This window comes from Felis catus, chromosome A1, assembly GCF_018350175.1.
Source record: "Felis catus isolate Fca126 chromosome A1, F.catus_Fca126_mat1.0, whole genome shotgun sequence".
In the NCBI taxonomy this organism is placed as follows: domain Eukaryota; kingdom Metazoa; phylum Chordata; class Mammalia; order Carnivora; family Felidae; genus Felis; species Felis catus.
In genome coordinates this window covers 207700623-207727384 of record NC_058368.1, presented here as the reverse complement: position 1 = coordinate 207727384, position 26762 = coordinate 207700623, and the positions used below count along the sequence as shown (strand labels likewise).

At 37.3% G+C, this 26762-nt stretch overlaps 1 protein-coding gene across 3 annotated transcripts in view; it reads right to left on the bottom strand.

Moving 5' to 3' along the window:
* Positions 1–11532: 11532 nt before the first annotated feature.
* FYB1 (FYN binding protein 1) overlaps positions 11533–26762 on the bottom strand; it is a 163198-nt gene continuing 147968 nt past the window's right edge. For all 3 annotated transcript variants that reach the window (XM_045037898.1, XM_011286424.3, XM_045037901.1), the window contains 4 exons: positions 26426–26588; positions 17255–17288; positions 14519–14550; positions 11533–13742 (listed from right to left, as the gene is read on the bottom strand). In XM_045037898.1, coding sequence (XP_044893833.1) covers positions 13720–13742; positions 14519–14550; positions 17255–17288; positions 26426–26588 — 252 coding nt within the window. In that variant the 3' untranslated portion in view covers positions 11533–13719. The remainder of the gene's footprint in view (positions 13743–14518; positions 14551–17254; positions 17289–26425; positions 26589–26762) is intronic.

The window sequence follows — 26762 nt, the reverse complement described above, 5'->3', positions numbered from 1 at the left end:
ATGTAGAATAGCCAACACAATACTGAGGAAGAACAAAGTTAGAGGACCCACATTATTTATTTTTAAGATTTATGGGGCGCCTGGGTGGCGCAGTCGGTTGAGCGTCGGACTTCAGCCAGGTCACGATCTCGCGGTCGGTGAGTTCGAGCCCCGCGTCGGGCTCTGGGCTGATGGCTCGGAGCCTGGAGCCTATTTCCGATTCTGTGTCTCCCTCTCTCTCTGCCCCTCCCCCGTTCATGCTCTGTCTCTCTCTGTCCCAAAAATAAATAAACGTTGAAAAAAAAAATTTTAAGATTTACTATAAAGCTACAATGAAGGCAGGGTAATTTTAGAGATAAATTAATTGAACAGAAATAAAGAGCTCAGATCTGTCTATCTACATCATCTCTATCTCTCTTTCTGTGTCTATCTATATCCATGTCTTCAATTTTTGACAAAGGTGCAAAGGCAATTCAATGTAGAAAAAATAGCCTTTCAATAAATGGTATTGGATCACTTGTATAGTCACATACAAAATAATGAACCTTGATCTACACTTTATACCCTATATAAAAATTAACTCAAAATGGATTGTAGAACTTAATATAAAACCTAAAACTACAACAGTTCTAGAAGAAAACAGAAGAAAACCTTTCTGATCTTGGGTGAGGCAAAGATTTCTTAGATATGACACCAGAAGCATGGTCAATATGAAAAAAAAATGGATAGATTGGATTTTATCAACAGAAGAACTTTGTTCTTGTTAAGACAGCTTTAAGAGAATAAAAAGACAAAGTACAGACTGAAAAATGTTTTTTTTTAATTGAGGTATAATTGACAAATGAAAGGATTTCTATCATCGAATTGACTAACACATCCCTTATCTCACATATTTGCCATTATAGTTGTTGTTATTGCTGTTGAGAACACTTAAGTTCTATTGTCTTAGTGAATTTCAATTACACAATACAATATTATCATCTATAGTCATCATATTATACACTAGATTCTTAGACCTTATTCCTTTTTTTTTTTTCTAAATTTAATTCATTTATTTTGAGTAATCTCTACACCCAACATGGGGCTCAAACTCACAACCCCAAGATCAGGAGTTGCATACTCAGGGGCACCTGGGTGGCTCAGTCCATTAAGCGTCCAACTCTTGGTTTCGGCTCAGGTCGTGATCTCACAGTTTCATGGGATTGAGCCTCGAGTCAGGCTCTGCCCTGGCAGGGTACAGCCTGCTTGGGATTCTCTCTCCCTCTCTTTCTGCCCTTGCCCCACTCTCACTATCTCTTTGTCTCTCTGTCTCTCTCAAAATAAATTTTTAAAAATTGAAAAAAAAAAAAAAAAGAGGTGCATCCTCCACTGACTGAGCCATCCGGGCACCCCAGACTTTAGTCCTCTTGTAGGTGGAAGTTTGTAGCCTTTTATCGGCCTCTATTTCCCTCACCCTCCAGTTCCTGTCAACCAGCAAACTATTCTCTGTTTCTATGGGCTTGGTTTTCAGATGCCACGTATAGGTGGGATCATGCAGTATTTGTCTTTCCCCGTCTGGCTTATTTCACTTATCATGCCCTCCAATTTTGTCCACATTGTTGCAAATGGCAGGATTTTCTTCTTTTTAAAGGCCGAATAATATTCCAGTAAATATATCCGTTCATCCACTGATGGACACTGAAATTGTTTTTGTGTCTTGGCTATTGTGAATAATGCTGCAATGAACATGAGAGTGCAGGTTATCTCTCTAAGATAATGATTTGTTTCCTTTGGCTATATTCCCAGGAGTGGAATTGCTGGATCATATGGTAGTTTTGTTTTTAATTTCTTGAGGAACTTCCATGTTGTTTCCCATATTGGCTGTACCAGTTTACATTCGCATCAGCTATATGCAAACTTCCTTTTTTTCTTCCTATTCTAGCCAGTATTTGTTATCTCTTGTTCTTCTGATAATAAACATTGTAACAGGTGTGAGGTGATATCTCATTGTGGTTTTCATTTGCATTTTCCCAGTGATTAGTGATATTGAACATCTTCTCATGTACTTGTTGGCCATTTATATGTCTTCTTAGGAAAAAGGTCTATTTAGGTCATTTGCTCATTTTTAAATTGGGTTATTTATTTTTTATTGTTTGGTTTTTGTTGTTGTTGTTTGTTTTTTTTGCTAGTAACTAGTATGAGCTCCTTGTACATTTTCGATATTAACTTCTTATTGGAAGTTTCTAAATGTTTTTAGAATTTATGTCGTTTCTAAATTTTTTCTCGCATTTCATAGGTTGCCTTTTCGTTTTGTTGATGGTTTCCTTTGCTGTGCATAAGCTTTTGATTTTGATGTAGTCCTAATTGTTTATTTTGCTTTTGTTGCCTTTGCTATTGATTGAGGACAGCATGGCACAGGGAAATTTTTAGAAGTGATGGAATGGTTCTATTTTTTTATAGTAGTGGTTCTGCAACACTGTGTTTAAAGAGTCAAATCTACCTGTACATAATTTATACCTCAATAAAAAAATGAAAATAACAAAGACCACTATTCCAAGGGGTAGAAAATATATGGAGTGTAGAATAAGATCTAACATGTTTGAATAGGATTACCAGAAGGAAATAATTGAGAGAATAAAAAGATATTTATTTAAAGAGATTATGGCTTACATTTTCTAGGATTTATGAAAGACAAAATTAGCAAATATGGGAGAGAGAATATAGGTAAATTAGGATAAATAAAATGAAATCCACTCCCAGACACTAAATAGTGAAGACAAAGACGAAGAGATCTTAAAAGCAGTTGCAGAAGAAAGACAATCTACATGAACTACAATTAGAATAATTGGAGTCTCCTCAATAGATATAATAGATGCCAGAACACAGAAAAATTATCTCAAAGTGATAAACAAATATAAAAATCAAAATTTCTGTACCTAAAAAAAAATCTATCTTTAAATATGGAAAAATAAAGACATTTTTAGATAACCAAAAAATGGCAGTGTTTATTTCCAACAGACGTGACTATTGAAGCTTTCATTATATGCATTTCAAGAACAAGAAACTGAGCCCGGAAAGATAGCCCAAGATACAAGAAACAGTGATGAGTAAGAAATTGGTAAATCATGTAGACAAATTTAAGCAAACACAGACTGCATTTAATAATAGTATTTTAATATTGGGGATTAAAAGGGAAAGAAAGAAAATAGCTTGCTGTTTAGGAGTGGGTGACCTTAGTTGAACAATTCTAAAGCTCTCAGATTGTTTGAGGGAGGGGTTAAGTAATTGATCAACACTAGACTTTGTGAACTACGCAGGAAAAAATATAAGGATAACCACTAGGAGAACATTAGTAGGACATATAGTATAGAATTTGCACATGAGCGAAGTGGGGTGGGGAGAACGAACAAAAAAAAATCAAAACAGAAGAAATAAATCAGTCTCCAAAAACGACAAAAAGGAGAACAAAGACATATAGCAAGAAATCTAACAAATAGGACTGTGTAAGATAGGAAACAGTTCTGGGGCGCCTGGGTGGCTCAGTTGGTGAAGCATCAAACCTCAGCTCAGGTCATGATCTCACAGTTCCGGAGATTCGCGAGGTTCGGGAGGTTCGTGAGGTTCCTGAGTTCGGGGCGCCGCATCCGCTCTGTGCAGACAGCTCAGAACCTGAAGCCTGCTTTGGATTCTGTGTCTCCCTCTCTCTCTGCCCCACCCCCACCCCTGCCGGCGCTCAGTCTGTTTCTCTCTCTCTAGAAAGTAAATAAAAACATTACACAATTTTTTTTAAAAAAGATAGGAAACAGTTCTAAATATGTGTACATGGATGGAATACTTAATTGTGAATTTCTCAGTTAAAAGGCAGAAACTCTTAATTTTCTTTTTTGTTAGATTAATTTTAAAAATCCGACTATGTGGTGTTGACTAGAGGTACACTAAAATTAAAAAAAGTTAAAAATTAAGAGATGAAAATTGTATACAAGATGAAAGACAGTTGGGTAGCTGTATTAATATCAGAGAAAATAGACTAAGTCAAAAAACATAACTAGTAATTGAAAATTTTCCAACATAATGAGAAGAGGCTTAACTATAAAGAAGATTTAAAATTACAAATTCATATGTATTTAATAAAATAGTCTCAATAAGTGATAGAAATAGAGAAATCAACTAGCTGGCCATCATAGTGAGAGATTCCAACACACTTCCTTAATTATTGTTAGTTTAGGCAGACTCTTCTGATGAAAACTATCCAAGCTTGATTTTCTTACAAAGAGATAATTATTGGAAGGAGCTAGCACAGAAAAGGAAGTAATCAGGATTCCCTAGAAAAGAGTTTCAAAAAAGTGGTTTGCTTGTGTTTTTATGCACCTTCAGTGTAGAGATACATCTGTCAATTAAGAGAGAAGCCCAGGGATCATGGCTCAGCCAAATTAAAAAAAAAAAAAAAGGTCATGGGGCACCTGGGTGGCTCAGTCCGTTGAGTGTCCTTTTGGCTCCGGTCATGATCTCACGGTTCGAGTTCCAGCCCAGCATCAGACTGTGTGCTGACTATGCAGAGGCTGCTTGGGATTCTCTCTCTCTCCCTCTCTCTCTGCCCTTCCCCTGCTTGCACTCTCAAAGGAAAGAAATAAACTTAAAACAAACTAACAAAGTTCATAATCTATAAGATTCCATGTTTTCAAAAGAAGGAAAAATCATTATATGGTTGGTGCCAGTGGTTTTCATATCCTATTTTAGAATTTTCCTGAAGGTCCCACTATGATATAAGAATTTTTTAAGAAAGTAGTTTGTAAGTGGAATATTTTTTTCAGTGACCAAAGCATCTGTTTCCGTTCTACTGTAGTACCCTTTTCACAGATATACTTAGGAAACTGAGTTGGTAATCAGAAGGTACTTGGTCAACAAGGAATCAGATAAATGATTTATTTATTTTTTTTGGGGGGGAAGAATATTTTGCTACTTTACATTTTCACAATCATGTCTAGTATTCTGCGTGACCTTTTCTGAACTAATTTACGTTTTTACTTTTACTAACTTCTTCTTATAGTAATTAATTTAAACATTACTGCCATAATTGTGGGACCTTAAAAATTATCCTGAATTCCCTTTTAGTATTATATCGATGCTATTAAATTCTTTAAACTTCCTGTAAAAAGTGCTCAAAGACTTGAAATTACCTGGCCAAATAGCAAGCAATGCTCAGCATGAATGTAGTGGAAATAAACACAGTAGTGTGGTTCTAGGAATGTGTCTCACAGCAGATCCAGGCACGGATGGAACCTTGGCATACGATACGGAGTCGGTCTTGCATATTAGTGGAGAGGGTTAGCACAGTCAGTAAATGGTTTGGAGAAACTGCTTCTCTGGGGAGAAAAATGATTGATATTTCCAGATGGGTTCAAATAATTTAAGGTGGAAAGCAAAACTGTAAAACTTTTAGAAGAAAATATAGAATATCTCCATGAGCTGGTAAAGTTAAGAGTTTCTTAAAAAAACACAAAAAGCATTGGGCAATCTCTATTCAAGTGGGGGATGTGTATATTCCACTCTAGCATTTTCTTTTTTTTTTTTTTTCATTTTTTTTTCAATGTTTATTTATTTTTGGGACAGAGAGAGACAGAGCATGAACGGGGGAGGGGCAGAGAGAGAGGGAGACACAGAATCGGAAACAGGCTCCAGGCTCTGAGCCATCAGCCCAGAGCCTGACGCGGGGCTCGAACTCCCGGACTGCGAGATCGTGACCTGGCTGAAGTCGGACACTTAACCGACTGCGCCACCCAGGCACCCCCACTCTAGCATTTTCTATCCTGGATGTATGCCATAGAGAAACCCTCACACACCTGGAGAAACTCCAACAGGAATGTCCATAGTAACATTGTTTATGATAGCAAGAGTTGGATACAATCTAGCGTGACTTTAGTAGAAAGACAGAAATATCTGTGGTTTTTTTCACTTAATAGAATGTTATTCCTTTCCCAACATAATGAGAAGTAACAAAAGCAGGTTGCAGAAAAATGCATACAGTATGATACTTAGTCATACCAAATTAAGATATAAAAAAATACTTGAAACATCTAATTTTTATTTATTTATTTTTATTTTAGAGACAGAGTGAGGCAGGGAGAGGGGCGGGGGCAGGGGGGCAGAGAGAGAGAGAGAGAGAGAGAGAGAGAGAGAGAGAGAGAGAAAGAGAGAGGATGCTAAGCAGACTTTAGGTTCAGTGCAGAGCCCGACACAGGGCTAGATCCCACAAGTCTGGAATCACGACCTGAGCTGAAATCAAGAGTCGAATGCTCAACCGAGACATCCAGGCGCCCCAATACTTCAAACATTTTAAAGGATACATACATACGTAAGGAAAGTATAAAGAAATGCAAGGGAATGGGAAACACCAAAATCAGGTACTGGTTTTCTCTGAGAAGGAGGGAAGGAAGGAGTAAAATGTAATTGGGATGAAGTACCCATGGATCTTTTAATGTACTCATAGTATTTCATTTAATGAGAAAACAGTGTTTGAAAGGTGACTGAGAGAAATTCAAACCCGTTATACTATTATTATAAACTGAAAAATTAAGTATTCAGCAAAAAAAAAATCTATCTTTAGATGGTAAGAAAGGTTAAGGGGCATTTATGATGGACAAGAAACTGTCATTAACTTATGGTCATAGCTTAATTTCATAAGAATATTGCCTGTTTGTTCACCCATCTTAATTTTTTTAAATATTTTATTTATTTTTGAGAAAGAGAGAGAGAGAGAGAGTGTGAGCAGGAGAGGGGCAGAGAGAGAGGGAGACACAGATTCAGAATCGGGCTCCAGGCTCTGAGCTGTAGCACACAGAGCCTGACATGGGGCTTGAACTCGTGAACCACGAGATCATGACCTGAGCTGAAGTTGGTCACTCAATCGACTGAGCCACCTGGGCTCCCCTCACTTGCCTTATACACCAGATGAGGTTTTAGCCTCTTGGTAAAAATTGAATCTGTTTTCAAAGGCTAAACATTTGCTATCTTTTGATAGAAAAGGTATTATAAATAAATTTTTCATAAGTTGCAAAGGCAAATTTGAAAGTGACATTCCTCCCTTTCTGGCAGAATAATAAATCTTATGCAAACCACTGAAATAAGTGTAGAGCACTATAATTGACTAGTTTGAAGGAACAATTCTACTTGGAATATGTAAATCCTGGTATTTTAGTTTTTAAAGGGTCAATCATACCAAGTTGTTACCATTTTTTTTCTGAAGTCATTATAGATTTTATAGCTCATGTTCTCTAAATTCAACATTAACTAAATATGTATTTTAGACTTATGAGTCTCTCTCTTGAAACTCGGTTCTGTACCTTATTTGACACGAACATTTCTGTTTGCCACCTGCATCAAAATGAAAAAGAACCAGCTATTTTCCTAATTTCTGGCTTCTTTGATTCTCACTAACAATTTTCATGATTTTCTGAGGCACCCGGGTGGCTCAGTCAGTTAAGCGTCTGACTTTGGCTCAGGTCATGATCTCGCAGTTTGTGACTTTGAGCCCCCGGTCCGGCTCTGTGTTGACAGCTCAGAGCCTAGAGCATGCTTTGGATCCTATGTCTCCTTCTCTCTCTGCCCGTCCCCTGCCTGAGCTCTGTCTCTCTGTCTCTCTGTCTCTCTCTCTTTCTCAAAAATAAACATTAAAAATTAAAAAAGAAAACAATTTTCATGCTTTTCATTATTATTATTCAGGAATCGGGAGAAGTGTGTATCATACATACGGAAAGCAGGATATCACAATAATAAGATCTTGAAACTTGGGCAAAGCACATATCACATCTACATTGTTCTGAGCCTGACTTGATAGGGTTGACATAAGGTTTAAATAGGACAAGGCTCAGAACACTCGGCGAAGTGTCTAGCATATAGTAAGCACACAAAAAATGCTAATAGATGGTGAGGATGACAGTGACAATGCAGCCCATATATGGAATTGGTTCGAATGATTTTACCTTTTGAATAAATGAGTAAGATACATAGAATAATGATAAACAGACTCATAATGAACATTCATCTTTCAGATGCCTCTCGACATACTTACCCAGTGTAAAATCTGGTGGCTTAGGTGACATTGCCACTGAAATGATTCAGGATGCTCACAGGACCTTGACAAGCTGGGACTACCCCTTAATGATGTAAGAAAGGCCAGCTTTAGTGTTTGGTCCATAATATATACACTTTTATGTCTCCTCCTGTTTGATGAGAAAGCCCACTATTTCTACAGAATTTTCTTTAAAGTTTATTTATGTGTGTGTGTGTGTGTGTGTGTGTGTGTGTGTGTGAAAGAGAGAGAGAAAGCGTGAGTGCACACAAAAGTGGGGGAAGGGGCAGAGAGAGAGAGAGAGAGAGAGAGAGAGAGGAAGAGAGAGAGAATCCCAAGCAGGCTCTGGTATGGCACAGAGCCCCATGGGGGGCTCGGACTCACCAACTGTGAGATCGTGACCTAAGCCGAAACCAAGAGTTGGACATTTACCCAATTAACTGCCCCCACACCCCAGGCGACCCTCTGCAGAAGATTTACTTCTGATCTATCCCTGGTAACTTTTCCCGGTGGGCGCACCCATCCCTCAACTGTGTAAGAATTGACTACTGAAACTCACAGCTGCACCTTACTTGAGAGAATTTCTCTCAGCCCAAAGAGGCAGTGTTACCCACAGTCACGTAGGAGATTGAGGTTGGGGGGAAGAAGCCTGCGGTAGCCAGCGACTGCTGATGGGGAGATACAAGCCCAGCTCCCTTGTCTCAGGGTGGCTGACTCAACGGAGCCATTTCTGCTCTGGCATTTTCTTTTGGAACCAGGCTGAACCCGGACTGCAGTGAGACCCATGTCTTTATGCAACTCCTTCCCCTGCGCCGTCCCGCTTCCTCATTCTTACAGATTCTTTTTCCCGCAGAGCCCCCTCAACAAATCCCTCACACAAGAATTCCAGTCTGAAGCTCTGCTTCTGGACAACCCAGCCTAAGACACCTTCCGAGTATGTCTGTTTCTACAGCTATATTAGGGATAGGAGAGAATTTTCTGTTGTTTCTCTTGTAGACAAATGCATAAAAACCTTTAATACTTTGTGGTTTTGGTTTTCTAGTCCTGTATCCTGTGTATTAATTTAGATCTCGGAGGTTAGTAACCATTGTAGCTTAGTGCAACTCTTTTAGATCTACACATAGTAAAGACCAGAAACCAAAAAACAAAACAAGATAACAACAAAAACAAACCTCTGGTCCCCTGAAGCAATGTGGGTGGCAAGAGCATTTCAGTGCTTTCTTTCTTTCTTTCTTTCTTTCTTTCTTTCTTTCTTTCTTTCTTTCTTTCTTTCTTTCTTTCTTTCTTTCTTTCTTTCTTTCTCAGTGCTTTTCTTAACACAGCTGCTACCATATAGGGTGAAGCTCTGACAAGCATATCATGTTAGCTAAAGAACAACAACCTAAGTTTAGGGGTGCCTGGGTGACTCGGTTGATTGAGCATCCCACTTTGGCTCAGGTCATGAAAGTCTCAGGTCATGACCTCGCGGTCAGCGAGTTCAAGCCCCACGTTGGGCTCTATGCTGACAGCTCAGAGCCTGGAGCGTGCTTAGGTCTCTGCTCCTCCCCCACTCACGCTCTGTCTCTCTTTCTCTCTCTTTCTCCCAAAAATCAATAAATGTTAAGAGAAATTAAAAAAAAAGAACAAAACCTAAAATTTCATCCTAACTTAAAGAGTTTTACTCTCAATATTACTCCTAGAAGTATGATGGAGACTCAAGCTGCCATATCTGATGGTGAGTGTAAGATCATGAGTTTGAAAGGGAAGAGATAGTTTACATGTCTGAATAAGATTCTTCATTAACTTTATTAGAGGTTTTGAAAAACACTACAATATCTCAAAGATCTGTTTCTAAGAACTGAAATGAGAAGGTGGTCGTAGAAGGTATTTCTTTGTTCTTCGTTAATAAGCACCCGGCCGGGGCGCCTGGGTGGCGCAGTCGGTTAAGCGTCCGACTTCAGCCAGGTCACGATCTCGCGGTCTGTGAGTTCGAGCCCCGCGTCGGGCTCTGGGCTGACGGCTCAGAGCCTGGAGCCTGTTTCCGATTCTGTGTCTCCCTCTCTCTCTGCCCCTCCCCCGTTCATGCTCTGTCTCTCTCTGTCCCAAAAATAAATAAACGTTGAAAAAAAAAATTAAAAAAAAAAAAAAAAAAAAGCACCCGGCCACTAATGGTCTGTATCAGCTATTGAGTATTATTCTCAGTTGGGCATGTCCCAAACCACAATTTGACTTTAAATTTCTGTTCCAGGCCATGGCATTTGCAACATTTGCAACATATCAGATGCTAAGAAGTTAGTATGCAAGCAGCATTAGTTTTTTTATGATTATATTCCTGTTAGACCTCTCAATGGCATTCCGTGCTTCTAACAGAAATGTAATCTGGCTGTCCTAGACACTAAATAAGGTTTGTCCATCACTCACTCCCACAAAGAGGCTCCTTATTATTGGCAGGTTGGAGAGCTATAGTGTGGCCTGTGCTTCATCTGATTTATTTCGCATCATAAATGGCTGATGTTGCAGAAAAATGGAAAAATGTATGTGTGAGAGGAAACAGGGGAAGGGAGGCAGGGAAGGTTGGAGGAGCCATCGGAGAGCAATGCAAGTCTGACCTTAATGAAGAGGGGAGGGAAGAATGTCAGGAGGAAGCGTCTCAGAGTACTATGCAGGGTAGGGAAGTTTTAGCAAGGCTGTTGGGGAGTCTTTAAGCCACAGCCCCACTACCTGAGGTCTTCTGTATCTTTTAGGAACAGGACTGCTATGCTCAGCCATCGGCTAGGAGCAGTCTGTGGGAAGCCTGGTGTCAGCACAAGTGTGGTGATGGGCTTCAGAGTGTAGAAGGCAGGATCTATGGTGAATTAAGCTCCCCATAGTTGCAGGTCTTTGAAGCACATCTTTCTGGTTGTCAAATGCTCCCTACCATTTTAAGACGATGGGATGAGAAAAGAAAGATAGAAATGGGCTGTAGTTAGAGAGATATTTAGATTCAAGGCAAGGTGTCTGTTGTTTTTTTTTGAATGGGAAAGACTTCAGTATGCTTGTAAGCCTAGAGGAGGGAATCTGCAAATTGGGAGAAGTTAAAGAAGAGGAAGGGAAGAAGGGAAAGGGCAAAAGATGGGTGGGGAGTTTGTGTGTGTATATGTGTGTGTGTTTTTTTTGGGGGGGGCAGGGGAGAATGAGAATGAATTGTGAAGGAAGAAAACTCCAGAGAAAGAGGAAGAAATTGGACACAAGTTGTAGCTTTGAGGAGTGGCATCTTATTCCCTGGGACAGTGTCTGAATATGATTAAGGTTGGACATTGTTGGAAGTTGAAGGGAATTGTGTTTGATTATTTCAATTTCATTCCAAATAGGAAGCAAAGTATCAGGGGCAATGGTGGGAGGTTTAGTCTTGAACAGGAGGAACAACATCCTCTGAGGTTAAAGCAAAAAGGTAAGATTGGGCTTAGAGAAAGACTTGCAGATGTGGGATGAAAATATGGGAGAGAAAGGCTGATGACCTCAATTTCTTGATGAAGTAGGAGGCAAAGTTATCCGTGGAAGGTTTTATTTGTAGCTCTTCTCATGTGACAAAATTCTATACACAAAACTATAACAGAAATAATATTTGGTATATTAAAATTAATATGTCAAATATCTTTTATATTAAGGTTATTACCTATTACATTAATCTTTTGTAGCAATGTGTGTGTCTGTTTCTTGGTGTATAACCCAAAACTCAAATATTCTCTTGATTTAATCTGGAATTTTAAAAACTGACATTGTATTGAATTTATGTTATTCTCAATCAGAAAAAAATTACTGGAAATACACGGTCAGTGTATTATGTATATTTACTACCAAATTTAACAAAACGAAACCACTTTTGAGCTATGTAATTTAGTATTAAGATAATTTTATCATATGAGCATATACTGGCTTACTCCATCAAAAAGTAGACATCAAAGTATTTCATAATTGGGAGGGGACTTTGACATCATTGGTTTCTAGTGTAGGGAGTCTCAGACCTCCAGAAATCTATAAATTGAGTACTAAAGGTTTATGATCGATTTTCAAATCTCAACACACCAAATGGAAATCCCACTTCACCTATATGAAGGCTGAGGTACAATTATTTCTTTTAAAGTTTATGTATTTATTATTTTGAGATAAAGAGAGAGTGTGAGTGGGGGAGGGGCAGAGACAGAGGGAGAAACAGAATCCCAAGTAGGCTTTTCGCTGTCAGCTCAAGCCTGATGCAGGGCTCAATCCCATGCATGACCTGAGCCAAAATCAAGAGTCAGATGCTTAACCAACTGAGCTACCACCCAGGTGCCCCTGAGGCTACAGTTATTTGAAATGATGTCAATTCAGTAGGGCCACTCTTCAGAAGCTCCAATGGGCCTTTGCAATATTACGATATGGAAAATGCATTAATCATTATTTAATCAATGAGTTTTAAAAATAAACAAAAGCTTCTGAAATATGAGGTTGGGGCTGGGGAATGGATTATAAAAGTTTGAGGTAACTGGTAGTCAAAAAGTTTGGAAAAACTGATTTAATCTAATTCTATAATTTCCAGATGAGCAAACGGGGCAGGGGGAGATAAATAAATTACCCAATCTCACATCACCATTCATTACTAGTAAAGCCAGCATTATGATTTGCATATTTTGGAAGTTGTGAAAAAATTACTTAACATGGGATTTTCCTGTGTGTTAGGGTTTTGCATTTTGTATCATGGTGTTTAGTGTTCTTAGCATTTGGAACCCAAATGCCCCATGTTTTGTTTTGGAGATGCTTTGGGAATGAATATGTATGAGTAGGGAACACCCTATTCCAAACAGTAGGCCAACTTTTCTGTAAAGTGGTTAAAAAAAAAAAAACAAAACAGTTCCACAGAGGTAATTGAAAAACAAAAACCTTCAAATGAGGCTTTGTAGTAAAGAGGTACCATAAAAGTCTAATTAATTTCAAAGTCCGTTCTTCCATTCTTCATAATTTTAGGGTAGCCCTCATTTATATCTACTCTAGTTAAAACAGTACTTTAAACAGAGCACATAATTAAACTGTTAGTGGATGAATCTGCAAAAAGAAAACTTATTTTTGACTCTTCTACAGTTTTAATCTTAAATGTGCATACTAAATGCATACATTCTTATCAAATAATTAACATATATTCACAATTAACAATCAGGGGCAATCTTTATACAAAAATTCTGCTACAGCTATAATTTTTGAAAACATTTATCCCCCCCAGCAAATTCTACCTTTTTAAAGATAGATACTTTGAATGCAGAATATAAGATACAATCATAATTAGTGGTTCAAACAATGGTTTTCCTTCTTGTGGAATGTCTTAAAATTTCCTTCCTTATATTTCTTTATTCTTTGTCCTCATGTTTCTTTAGACAACACAGTCATTTCTTCTTCTTCTTTTTTTTTTTTTAGGAAGGGGAGGTCTACTGATGGTCTCAGAGAAGCGCCTTCATAATTGTTGCTGAGGCAGAAATGGAATATTTAATAATTCTACATCTCATTGACACAGTCTTCCAAGATGTTAAGATCATTTTCTAAGTCCAAAGTTTCAAAATTTTGTAAAGATAATCAGAATTTTAAAACAAATGGTAATAAGTCGTTTCTGAGTTCATTTTCTGTGATATCCAATAATAGGTCAGCTAAAGCTCAGATTTCATACTGGCGCCAAATGAACACGTCAAATGAACACTAGCTGAGACCTAGTCATTGTCATAGATGCAACCTGAAAAAAAAAAAAAACGAATTTCAATGTAGTTATATAGAACACATATCTTCTAAGTGTTCCAAGGTTAGAAATGTGGGTGATTCACACTCCTCTGATTTAGGATTTAAAAAATGTAGAACTGGCTCACTTTATGAAAAAGTAGTTAAATGGAAGACCCTATATGTTCATTGCTCGGTATGCAATCCTAACCGAGTTTCTGGATAGATTTACTCTTTATCAAAATTAGACTCAGGAGTATTTTATCTGGCATTTAGTTAAATGTACTCTTTGGTAGTCATTCTAATTGAGATTAAAGATGTTAAAATCCAGCAAGAATCATGTTTAAAAGGAAACTAAAAGACCACATGATTAACTCCATGTATCATTTCAGTTGAGATTAATTTTTTAGATCTTAATTTATAAATATGTGATGCTAAGAGAATATTAATGAGCATTATAGGTTATAAAATAAGTACCTACTAATTGGTCAAGTATGCGTATTTTTGTGTATGAAAGTAATTCATAGTAAGATTAATGGTATAATGAATACTCACCAATTATTTTCATACTTCTGTTTTCAAAGAAAATAAATAAGATTCTTGCTTGATTTTCAGTCATGTGCAAAGATAATTTTTTAAAATTATACCACGGCATTTACCTTTCCTAACGTTTTCAAGTGATTCAAATTCTGATCAGATTAGAAAGCTCTAATTTATCCAGCAAGCTATTTTTAGTATTTGTAAGAATGAATTCACTGTTACTGTTCTCTGCGGTGGGTGCCATGTGAAACTTACCATCAGCAATATCATCATAGATCTCTCCATCACTGTAAATGCAGAAAATAATTTTTATCTTAAAGAAGGTATCGTCTTAACATTAAGGCAATATTTAGATTAAAAAGTTAATCATATGATTTTATATGACACAATAAAGCATTTAAGGCTGAGAAGTTACAGGTTATGCTTTTATAAGTGGGAAAAAACTTCATATTCATCTACATCGTCTTTCATTGGCTTAGCCTAATCTTCTGTTCTATTCTAAAAATAACCAAAAACCCACAACTTATTCCATATCATAGACACACAAAATAATGGAAACATGCCTCAACAACATATACCATGCTTTATCATCTTTGGATCCAACCATGTGCCTAGCACACAGCTATATCTGGTAAGAAGAGCTTATTAAGTTTGTTGAACTGAACAAGCTGAAAAATCATGGCATGATACTCCACTGGGGGCCCTAATGGATTTCTTTTAAAAATGTATTTATTTAAGTAATCCCTACACCCCACATGGGGTTTGAACTCACAATCTCGAGATCAAGTCATATGCTCCTCTGACTGAGCCAACCAGGTGCCCCGTGGATTCTTTATATTTGTTAATATCAGATTTATACTTTTACTTGAACTTCAAATGTTGAATGAAATAGAATATATTTGGCATAGGAAGTAGGTGCACCATTTTTGCATATTTCTAATTATAATTTGTAAATATTAATTATAAGATATGTAAATATTAGTGACAAAATGAGTAGCCAAGATGTGATTATTATGATGATTCTTATGTCATATAATTCTAAAAATATTTATAGTTATAGGTTACATGCATAATAATAGTTCTAGCGACTTTTACATATTTTGGTTTTACTTGGTCCTGAATCTTTGTGAAATATTCTATTTAAAAATTTTTTTTAATGTTTATTTATTTTTGAGACAGAGAGAGACAGAGCATGAATGGGGGAGGGCCAGAGAGAGAGGGAGACACAAAATCTGAAGCAGGCTCCAGGCTGTCAGCACAGAGCCTGACGCGGGGCTCAAACTCACGGACCATGAGATCATGACCTGAGCCGAAGTCGGATGCTTAACCGACTGAGCCACCCAGGCGCCCCGAAATATTCTATTTTATATACCTACTGAATCCCTCCTATGTACCAGGAGGTATAAGTAGTATGAGTGAGATAGGGGTGCCTGGGTGGCTCAGTTGGTTAAGTGTCCGCCTCTTGATTTCAGTTCAGGCCATGATCTCACAGTTCGTGAGTTCAAGCCCACATTGGGCTTGCTGCTGTCAGCACAGAGCCTGCTTCAGATCCTCTGTCCCCCTCTCTGCCCCTCCCCTCCTTGTTTGCTCTCTCTCTCTCAAAAATAAGCTTAAAAAATAAAGATAAAATAAATATGAGATACAAGCTTTGATTTCAAGAAGCTTATAGTCTAATGGAGGAAATAACGATATATAAGTAATTAATATAGAAAGTGTTATAAATGCTAATATAGCCTTGAACTGTAGGATACAGTTTCAAAGTTCAGAAACACAAGGTGACTGTCAGACCAGACCCGCTTTGGGTTCCTGTACTGCCTCTGTGCTTTTATCATGGAAGCAGCAGCAGGCCCTCCAAGTTGGGGCTACTATGGCAGATGCTATGAGTTGCCTATGCCTTCTGTTTGGATCCTCTGAGACTGAGGGAGAGTTTGGCTCTTGGAAATCTGATATAAATGCAAAGAGGACAGATTTTCCTATCATTCATTCAATAAACATTAAGTATCAATTCACTTCAATAGATGGTGAACCAATAATTACTTAGAGTATACTTTCTAAATTCTCTCTTAATCATCCTGTAATAATCACTGATGAAGATGTGGTCCTATGGTTTGCCACATATTCTTTCTTGAAATTTGTATCTTTCATAAAATAGAAAAGTCCCTTGCCTACCATAGTGATTAAGGTTCTGAGAAAAATAAATATATTATGATTATCTTTCTTTTGACTCTTTACTAGTTTTCTGACAAAGCATTTGGCATTGATTTGCCTCTTTCTGATTAGTGTCGGTTGTTTATGGATATACTTTGTGAACCTTCCTTGACTTTATTATAATGCAGAATTCTGTAAATCTTTATGTTGGCATATGACCTGATAATGGAGGTCATTTCTTGCACTGATATGCTTGGAACAGTATCTTATAACGTTTGAGGGGGGACTCTAACAGCACACTGGTAACAGGCTGTGACAACATCTTATTCATAGGAATAGAAGAAACATTGATGACTATCTTTTTTTGGGCATGCTTCCAAAAAGACAACTTAATACTCTACTATGCCTAGTGTGAGTAAAGAAAAGCCCTCAATTGGGGGCCAAATTACTAACAGGTGACATTAGCACCTATTGTGTAGATACTAATTGGTCCCTGATTAATTCAATTCAACCAACTGCATTAATCAATAAGTGAAAGGCAAAATACTTATGAAAGTGTTAGTGGTTTTGATCTGTCTCCAATGTTTGCCGTGTCTGTCTCCAATGAATGTGAACTGTATACTCATGAATGAGAAGGGTTCTTGTCTATTTAGAAGAGTAACACTTTATGAAAACCTTAACTTTATTAGGTATTACGATATTGACATTAGTATAGCATATTGTTTCAAAATTTATTTATGATAGTTTAGTAGGTTGTATTATTTAAATGATATTAGGAATCTTTCTTAAAGAAGAGCATAGCATTCTTTTTATAAGTATAGTAGTAGAGGGAAATGAGCTTACTTATCCACCAAGTAACTCCGAAGAACATAACCATCTGTGAAAAAAAAGAAAAGTAAATTTTATTAATAGTACAGCATTGAAAAATCTTTACTGTTTCTTTTAAGAAAGTGAAAAAGAATGGAATAACTAATATGATGTAATGTGATCTGATATACTGAATAATTAGATCTATCTCCAAATATGACCTATTTTTCTTACTTGTGTCCACTTTTCTCTCCTTCCTTTCTTCTCCTTTTCTAACTTTTCTCTCTCTCTCCTACACCTCTCTTTTCCTCCATTTACACTCTTTCCCCTTAAAGAGAAACAAACTATCTTAAAGTTACTGCAAGTTGGCACACAAGCCTCTTCCACATTTTACCCTATTTCTTCGAGGTGTTATCCATGTGCCCCAGTCTTGTGAAGAATATGCAGTTTCTCCAAATACAAAAGTAGTTCATAAATAGGTATTCCAAATACCACCGATCAGAACCTTAACTTATAAAATGTGATTAGGTTGAGCAGAGTCAAAACCGTGTTCAACTCCCTTTTCAGCTCAGCAATCTGGTGATTACTTGGGGGAGGATGGAATGGTTTGTATGCCCAGTGTGGAAGATTTTCCACCGCTGCTTTTGCCATTTGACCATGCCTTTTCATCTTTCGTGAATCAAGTCATTATTTTTTAAATTAAACTAATTTTTTATAGAGAGTCAGTGAGAAAGCCAGAGTGGTAGAAAGAGAGAGAATCTTAAAAAGTCTCTACACCCTTTGCAGAGCCTGACACAGGGCTTGATCCCATGATCTGAGATCAGGACCTGAGCCGAAATCAAGAGTCAGAAACTCGACTGAGCCATTCAGGCACACCTCCCTTTCTTAAATTTAATTTTGTTTTTGAAACAAATCATTATTAGAAGAACACATACCAGGCAGTCTAGTGATTCCCTGTTAAACAGAAAATAGACCCATTTTATGCAAGAAAGCAAAGATTTTTTTTTAAAAAAAAAATTTTTTTTTTTTAACGTTTATTTATTTTTGGGACAGAGAGAGACAGAGCATGAACGGGGGAGGGGCAGAGAGAGGGGGAGACACAGAATCGGAAATGGGCTCCAGGCTCGGAGCCATCGGTCCAGAGCCTGACGCGGGGCTCGAACTCCCAGACCGCGAGATCGTGACCTGGCTGAAGTCGGACGCTTAACCGACTGCACCACCCAGGCGCCCCGCAAAGATTTTTTTTGAGTACCTTATCTGCGCCTCTATTGTGCAAAATAATCCTAAGAAAAAATATAAACGATTTTTCCTGAAAAAAAAAATGTCTGCTGACATTTAATTAGTATTACTAACATTTGGAATTCATAGTTTTGGACTGGCACCTAAACACTACTGTATGCTTGAGATTAGTACCATTTACTGCCTTGTCAATATAGCCTCTAAATTCTTTCACTGAATCAATCTATTGGGCTTGGTCCACTTTAGATATAAGTTTTATTAGAGTAAATGTGTAAAAAATTATAAAGCAGGAAACTCATAGACAAAGATTAATACAAATGATAATAAACTTACTTAGACACACTGATGTCATATCGCCATTGACTTAACATGCAAAAACATTTTTTAAAAAAGCTGGGATCATACAAGTGAAACTCTAGATTAAAACTTAAGAAAATGAATTTTTCCTTGAAATATTCCAGGGTAAAAAGAACTCCATTGAAATATTTTATCAAGAAATTCACCACTTCTTTAAGAAATATTTTTTTAATGCTTATTTATTTTTATGACAGAGAGAGAGAGAAAGAGGGAGGGCATGTGCCCATGAGTAGGGGAGGGGCAGAGAGAGAGGCGGGTAGAGAATCCAAAGCAAGCTCTGAGCTGTCAGCACAGAGCCCGACATGGGGCTTGAACCCAACAACCACGAGATCATCACCTGAGCTGAAGTTGGACGCTCAATCCACTGAGCCCCCTGGGCGCCCCAAGAAAGTCACCACTTTTTAATGAAAACTTTATTAAAATCCTATTTGGAAAAGGAAAAATCAAAGTTCTCTTTGAATTCCTGTAGTATGGAAATAACATAGCATATGTCAAAATGACAAAAGAGCAATAATGTAATATTTTCCTCAGAGTATGAAAAGTCAGACCTTGTTATACCTTCCTTTTTTATTTCAGTTAAAGCAAAAGTGGCAAAAATTATTAATGTAAGAACATCTAAAATTAATATCCTTGGTTGTCTTTTATATCACAGTTCTTTTATCGATTTCATGTTAACAGACTTCTAAAAAAAATTAAGGTATATATCATAATTTAACACCATTTTTAAAGGGGAATAAGCTTGTCTCTAACAAATTCAATCTACATGTGTCTCTCAAAAGAGAAAATCTGTGCAGATAACAAGTTTTTAGAAGAAATTGTGGATTTTGTGTCAAGGTCCCAATAGCTGAAATCTGTCTTTACCTGTACTGATGTTTGGGGCTAAAATAAAATGTGAATAGTGCTCTATAGACAGTAATGGTCACAAACTCCCCACTAGTTAAAATTGGTGGTTCTGCTTATGTTTGAATTTTTTTCCTTAGAATAGAGCGAGAAATAGGGGCGCCTGGGTGGCTCGGTTGAGTAAACATCCAACTCTTGGTTTTGGCTCAGGTGATGATCTCATAGCTTCATGACTCTGAGCCACCCCCCATTGGGCTCTGTGCTGACAGCACAAAGCCTGCTCGGGGGTTCTCCCTCTCCGTCTCTCTCTGCCCCTCCCCTGCTCACACTCTCTGTCTCTCCCCAAAATAAGTAAATAAACACTAAAATTTTTTTAAAAATTGGGAAATAAAAGAATACAATAATGTGTTCTCATGATATATTAATGTTTAAATTAATAATTTAAAAATAATGACATGTATAAGCTGAAGTTTTTACAGTGGAGGTAATCTCATTGTGAGCTGTTCAGGCTTTGCAAAGTCTCTGAACTAAAATTAGAAGATACAAAATTAGGAAAATGTTTAAGAGATTATAAACTGCTGCCAGAGGTTGGACTTACTCCAGCATTGAATGTATTTCTGGTTTTTTTTTTTTTAGTCTTTATAATATTAAAGGAAATAAAGAACAAAACAAAGAGAATATAATCACCATTTTTGGATCTAAAAGTTTTCTATTTTCCTGTGCTTTTAGATAATCTACTTTCAAAAACTCATTTATGCTAAAATTTATAAGTAAGCAATAAACAGTCCTTCACATGACCAAAGTTAGTAACTCATGATATACGGCTTAATAGCCTGTCTTCACAAAATTAATTATAAAATACATATTCTTCTAGATTCTAAAGCCCCTATTACATTTCCTCCTATATCTTGCCTGTGTGAGAGCTCTAAGGAATGGCTTTCTCTTTTGTTGAATGCTCTGCTGTTGCTGTTGCTTGTGTGTGTGAGATAAATAAATATGACTGATTGTGAACATTATCTCAGAAACATGTATCAAGGAGATGCGGTGTGGGATGTACTGTATTCCTCTATTTTAGCTTTCTGAAGTGATGTGATAATTTGGGGCTCATTAGCTGTAAAATTACTATTGTATAGCATCTTTACAGGGTTAATGACTTTTAATAGAGCACAGGTTTTGATGTCTAGTACCTTTAAAAATCTCTAAAACTTCATTCTCTTAAAAGCATGATTCATGACAGTGTAAAAACAAGTGACTTACCATGAATTTTTATATTTTATATAATCTCCCCGTTATAGTCCCTAGAAATAATTTTTTTTTGCAGTAGAAAAATGATCTCCTTGCTTAAATGTTCCATGTACATCCATTATAAGGAAAATTAATGAAAAATATGAAGGAAATGAACAAAAAAGTCATCACGGCTCCATACCACGTAGAATGGTCGCCATGTTTACTGTGGGTGCTGGCGTACCACGGATTCTCACACAAAATATGAATTTATTATTTGGAAACTTCACATTCATAAAGCAGAACAGTGGCTTGAAACAAATGTTCTGAATTATGCGGTGGGTTAGAGCTAACTGAGAAAGTAATACCCATGCCTTACATGTGCCAGTTCTCAGGATTGACTCACCTTCCAGAAGGTTGTTGTGAATAAAATTATGAAAGAAATACAAAATCATCTTTGGAAAAGTAGAAAATATCTTCATTCTAATGTTTCCAAATTTTTTACTTAGTAATAAGCAACAAAAAAAGTAATATTTTTTTAATTATTTCATTTGTTCTAACAAGTCCAGATATAAAGTTAAATTTACTCAACTTGGCTTCACACAGTTTAAAAACAATAAAATCATGTTGCATAGATTTACCTCAGCAAATGGAATAATATCTGACTTCAAGGAAACATGGTCATAATATAACAGACAGAAAAAAATAAAACACTGCGTATAAGACTAGATATAAATTATTAGCCTTGTGTTATAGAAATGTTCTCTCTCCCTCTCTTCTTTCTCTCTGTCTCTATTTCTAGGGCTTCAAATCAGTAGACTTTTAAAATTTCTGAATTAAAAAAATTTTCTTCAGTGAGCATGTTTTATATTAAACTGAAAACAAAATAACTTAAGGAAAGAAATGATCAACTGGATTTGAGAAAATCCAAACTCTCTTTGAAATTCCCCTTTCTTAGATGCCCAAAGGAAATGGAGAACATTTTAACCACAAATAATTCAGTTCATGTCTCCTTCCACACTTTTTATAGAAAATTTTTCTCTGGTGACAGGAAGTGGAAAAACCCACAGCTTATGAGACATTGAGTTGTGGAATATATGCAAATATTAGTGAGAAATTCTAAACATTTGGGAATGTGCCAGAAATACATATTTAAGATCTCAACACCTCTGCGATATGTGTTTCCATAAGTCAGTGAGTGAACTGATCAAATGTGATAATGCTTGTGAAAGTGGCTTGTACTCCACTCCACAATGGGAAGAGATTATTGTTCATGCTTTCGCCTCTAATTTCTACCATTACAAAATAAGTTGAAGTAAACTATGCTTTCTTTTCTCTGATGGATTGAAGAATGGAAAGTAAGGAAAATGTTAGGGTTACCATGGTGTTGGATTGCAAATGCCTTTATGGCGGTCAGATGTAGAAACAAGGAACTGAAAGATTTAAAATCTCCTAAATGATACATAACAAGCAAACCACATCACTAAAGTTAAGATGGAGAACTTCTGTCTTCTAACAAGTGAAACTATTCCATAGACTTCTTCCTGTGTGTGCTTATATGTCAGACTTTCATCTGGTTTTCCAACTGCAATCTCCAAATTGTTACATTCAATTTAGTAAGCCAGCCCTGAGCAAGGTGCCAGACACCAGGAGATGTACTGGCAATACAATGTTGAGAACATTTCAGTGATGCTACTCTCAAGCTGAGAGGCTAATAAGAATAATAGATTGGTAAAACGGTAAGGACAATTACAGGGACAAAAGCCATAGCATGGGACAGAGGAGAGATGAACTGTGATTGGTGACTGGGGAGCAGGGAGTGGATGTGCTCCCAATTTTAGATGACAAATGGATTGTTGTTAATAGACAAGTAGGGAGGCACCTGGATGGCTCAGTCGGTTATGCATTTGACTCTTGATTTCAGCTCAGATCGCAATCTCACGCTATGGGAGATCGAGCCCCGTGTTCGGCTGCGCGCTGAGTGTGGGGCCTGCTTGGGATTCTCTCTCCCTCTCACTCTGCCCCTCTCCCACTTGCATGATCTCTCTCTCTTTCAAAATAAATAGTTTTATTTATAGTTATTAATAGTTCAAAATAGTTATTAATAGTTATTAATAGTTCAAGATAAATAGTTTCTCTTTCAAAATAAAAAAATAGACAGTTACGGGCATTGGAAGTAGAATGAAATAGCACGGAAAGATAAAATAGCATGGCATATTCAGGGAATGACAAGGAAGTGATATATATTTTTGGAGTGTCAGTTGCAGATGGAGAATAGTTGATGAGCCTGAAGACAGATCTAAAGAGTTTTATGTATTAGCCTAAAGACTTTGTGTTTTTAAAAATAATATTTGAACAACAGTGTGGCAGGTGGATTGGATGAGAGTAACAGTAAGGTAGACATATCATTTGAAAGGCTATTGCAATAATCTAGATGAAGAAGGGTTAAATCTACACAATTATCCCAAATCCTATAGACGTACATGAAGAATGGATCAGAAATTAGGGAAATTAAGAACATCAAGGATCCAGTTCAAGGAAGGAATAAGCAGGAGGTTTAGAGAAATTAAGAAAAGCAGGAGATTTGGCAAAATAAAAGTGAAATTAAACAGATATGATAATTAAAATTTGGAATAATGCTTAACATGAAAGGTAACAATAGATGCTCCAGGTGGTCTTGCCCATAGACCTTCACCCTCACCACACCAGTGACTTTGCTTCACTCAACTTTCAACTGACATCACTTGCATTTTTTTTTTTTTTAAACAGATCTCTTTTCTTTGGCTTCCAAAGCTCTTTGTCAGCTTGCCCAGTATCCTGAGTGGCTCACCACCTGCCCAGGAGTTAGGCTTCAACTTCACATGGACAGGAGTTGATGTAGAAGCATCGCGATTTATTTCCCACTGGGTGGGATAACACTGCTACTCTGAGTTCCTAACTGGAATAAGCTCCAGTTATTCAAGTGGCAACCTTTTCCTTAACAAGGCTTTGTTGACTGCCTTTCTCTTCCTGTCCACTTTTCCACTTGCGCATGATTTTTTCCCAGAATCACCTCCTAAATGGGGAAGCCAAGCTAAGACAAAGCCCAGCCAAAGAAAGTGTTTAAATAAAAAGCAACAGGTACACAAGCGCTACTGGTTTAATCAGCAGGTTTCCATTCTGTTTGGGATGGACCCCAAATCACCTAAGACTTGAATTAGTTATCAGTGAGCTTAGGAATTGTAAAGTGCACTTGGTATTGCACCAGAAAAAAATGATAAAAGTTACATGGAACCCTTGATTGTTGTCTATCAGTACTTCATGCAATCTTTCCACTTCTCGTTTTTAACTGATGATAAATTCTAAGAGGGTAGTAGCCCTCCAGTATTCATAGCAGTATTCAGAATTAATAATATCCAAATAGGAAGTGATAGATTACAAAATCATCCCTGAGTAGTTACTATTTTCTTCATTCTTTTTTTTCTAAATGTTTATTTATTTTTGAGACAGAGACAGACAGAGTGAGAGCAGGGGAGGGGCAGAGAGAGAGGGAGACACAGAATCAGAAGCAGGCTCCGCGTTATCAGCACAGAGCCCGACGTGGGGCTTGAACTCACAAATCACGAGATCATGACCTGAGCCCAAGTCTGACGTTTAACTGACTGAGCCACCCAGGCATCCCTATTTTCTTCATTCTTAAGGTCCACTGGCTTCTAGGAAGTTAAGGGTCTCTTTCAAATTTCTGTTTCTGGTGCCATATCTTCTTGCTCATCTACATCTATACAAGTTGTTGATGAGGTCATTTACACCTTTGTTACTCAAGAGTGTTCCGTGAACCTCAGCATCAATTACCTGGCAACTTGGTAAAATGCAGAATGTTACACCTCATCTCAGACTTACTGAATTAGAATCTGCGTTTTTGACAAGATTCCGATGTGATGTGTATGTACATTGAAACTGAAGACCATTGCTTTAGATGGGATTAGTTGCTAAAGACAAGAATCTCAGGACAGCGTGGCAAGGTTGGTCTGAGGCTTGCGCCCTGGGGAAAGGGCCACATGACAAGTACTAGGATAATTTCCTCTTATGAAAAAGCAGAGAAAAGAAAACAGGTTCACTTAGGCTCATCACCTCAATCAGCCACTATTGGCCGTTTAGTTAATTTCTTTTATTTACATAATTTTTTGATATGGGTATAAGTCCTATCCCACATGAAGCAGGCTTCTTCCTTCTCTTTCTATTGTGTCATGAGAATTTCCGCACATTAATATCATAGTCATCATGTAAATATTCAGGCTGGTATATTAATCATAACTTACTTCATACTTTTTAAAATTTTTAAACTCTTATTTATTTATTTATTTATTTATTTATTTTAATATGAAATTTACTGTCAAATTGGTTTCCATACAACACCCCGTGCTCATCCCAACAGGTGCCCTCCAAAATTTTTAAACTTTTAAATATTTTTTCTGACCCTTTCATGCATAGAGTTTTTCTGCATTTAAAGCTATTCCTTGCATTGCATCCTCACAAATGCTAGTGTGGATGTGGGTTTTCTTTGTCTCCTGGAGCACTGTCTACACATTATCTCCAGTGACCTTTGAGTGTTAATACTACACTACTCATGCCTTTTATCCTTTGTATCCACATTCCATTTTCTCCTTTTGAAAGCCAACCACACCTCCTCCATGATAACTTTAGATCCATTTCCCCAACCTTGAGTCACTGGTTTTATTCTTAAAACTCCCATTTCAGTTCCTGTCCCTGAGTCACCTTCCTGTCATTAAAATTCGACTCAGAGTTCATGTTTCCACACAGACTGGCCAAGCTGATATGGGGCAGCCACGCTGACCATTCAATTTTAAATACAGGACACATAATTTTGAATTACTCTTCCCCGGACTTTAAGTGAAATAAGCTTCTTTTTAAAGTTTGACAAAAACATTTCCATCTGTCAGTTTTAATAGCTGATCAAGTCAAAGAAGACAGGGACTCTCTTGTGTTCATTTGGAAGAGTATGTTGTATTAAGCGTGTCCAAATAGGAAATGAAAACAAGTAAATTTGCAAGGTAGGAAAACTGGAAATTCTGCATGTGACATGTGCTGTATAATTTCAAAACCAGATGACAGCAAGAGCCACTCACTGCTTAGCACAGTGGTTCTTGCTTCAGTATACTTAAGAATAAGCTAGGGGTCTTATGATCACAGGTTCCGTCTGCCACCCCCCAGAGCTCATGACTTAGCAGGTCAAGAGTGGGGCCAGGCAACTGTGATTTTAATACACAAAGGGTTTTCTGACGCTGGTGGTCTGTGGGACTGCATTTTGGGAAGTACTAATTTGGCATTACTTTGGCACCACAGTGCCGAATATAGCAGGTGAGAAACGATAAAGGATGAAAATAAGATACGCTGATTTCAGCACCGCAAATCTCTAGTTTCTTAATGTTTTCCACAATTCATCAAGCATAGAAAAAACAAAGTTAATAAAACAAGGGTGATCAGGAAAACGTGTCTGATTATTAAATCCTGGAATGCCATATTGACAAAGAGTAAGCAGTGACTTACATTTCCCTTCTTCATTCCTGCAGAGAACTTTCGTATCATCAGTGCTTTGTATAACTTCGAGAGATTCACCGGGCTTCACCTGTAGATCTCTGGTCCCCCACCTTTTAGAAGTTAAGGAGGGTGCAACTTTGGTTGAATATAAAACTCTAATTTCACCATCATACTGGAAAAATACAAACATTTATATTATTGATTGATGTGTATTATTAAAGTAATCCATTTACTGACAGATCTATTAAGAAAGTCTTTGCTAGGGCGCCTGGGTGGCTCAGTTGTTTAAGCATCTGACTTTGTCTCAGGTCATGATCTCACGCATGGTTCGTGAGTTTGATTGTGC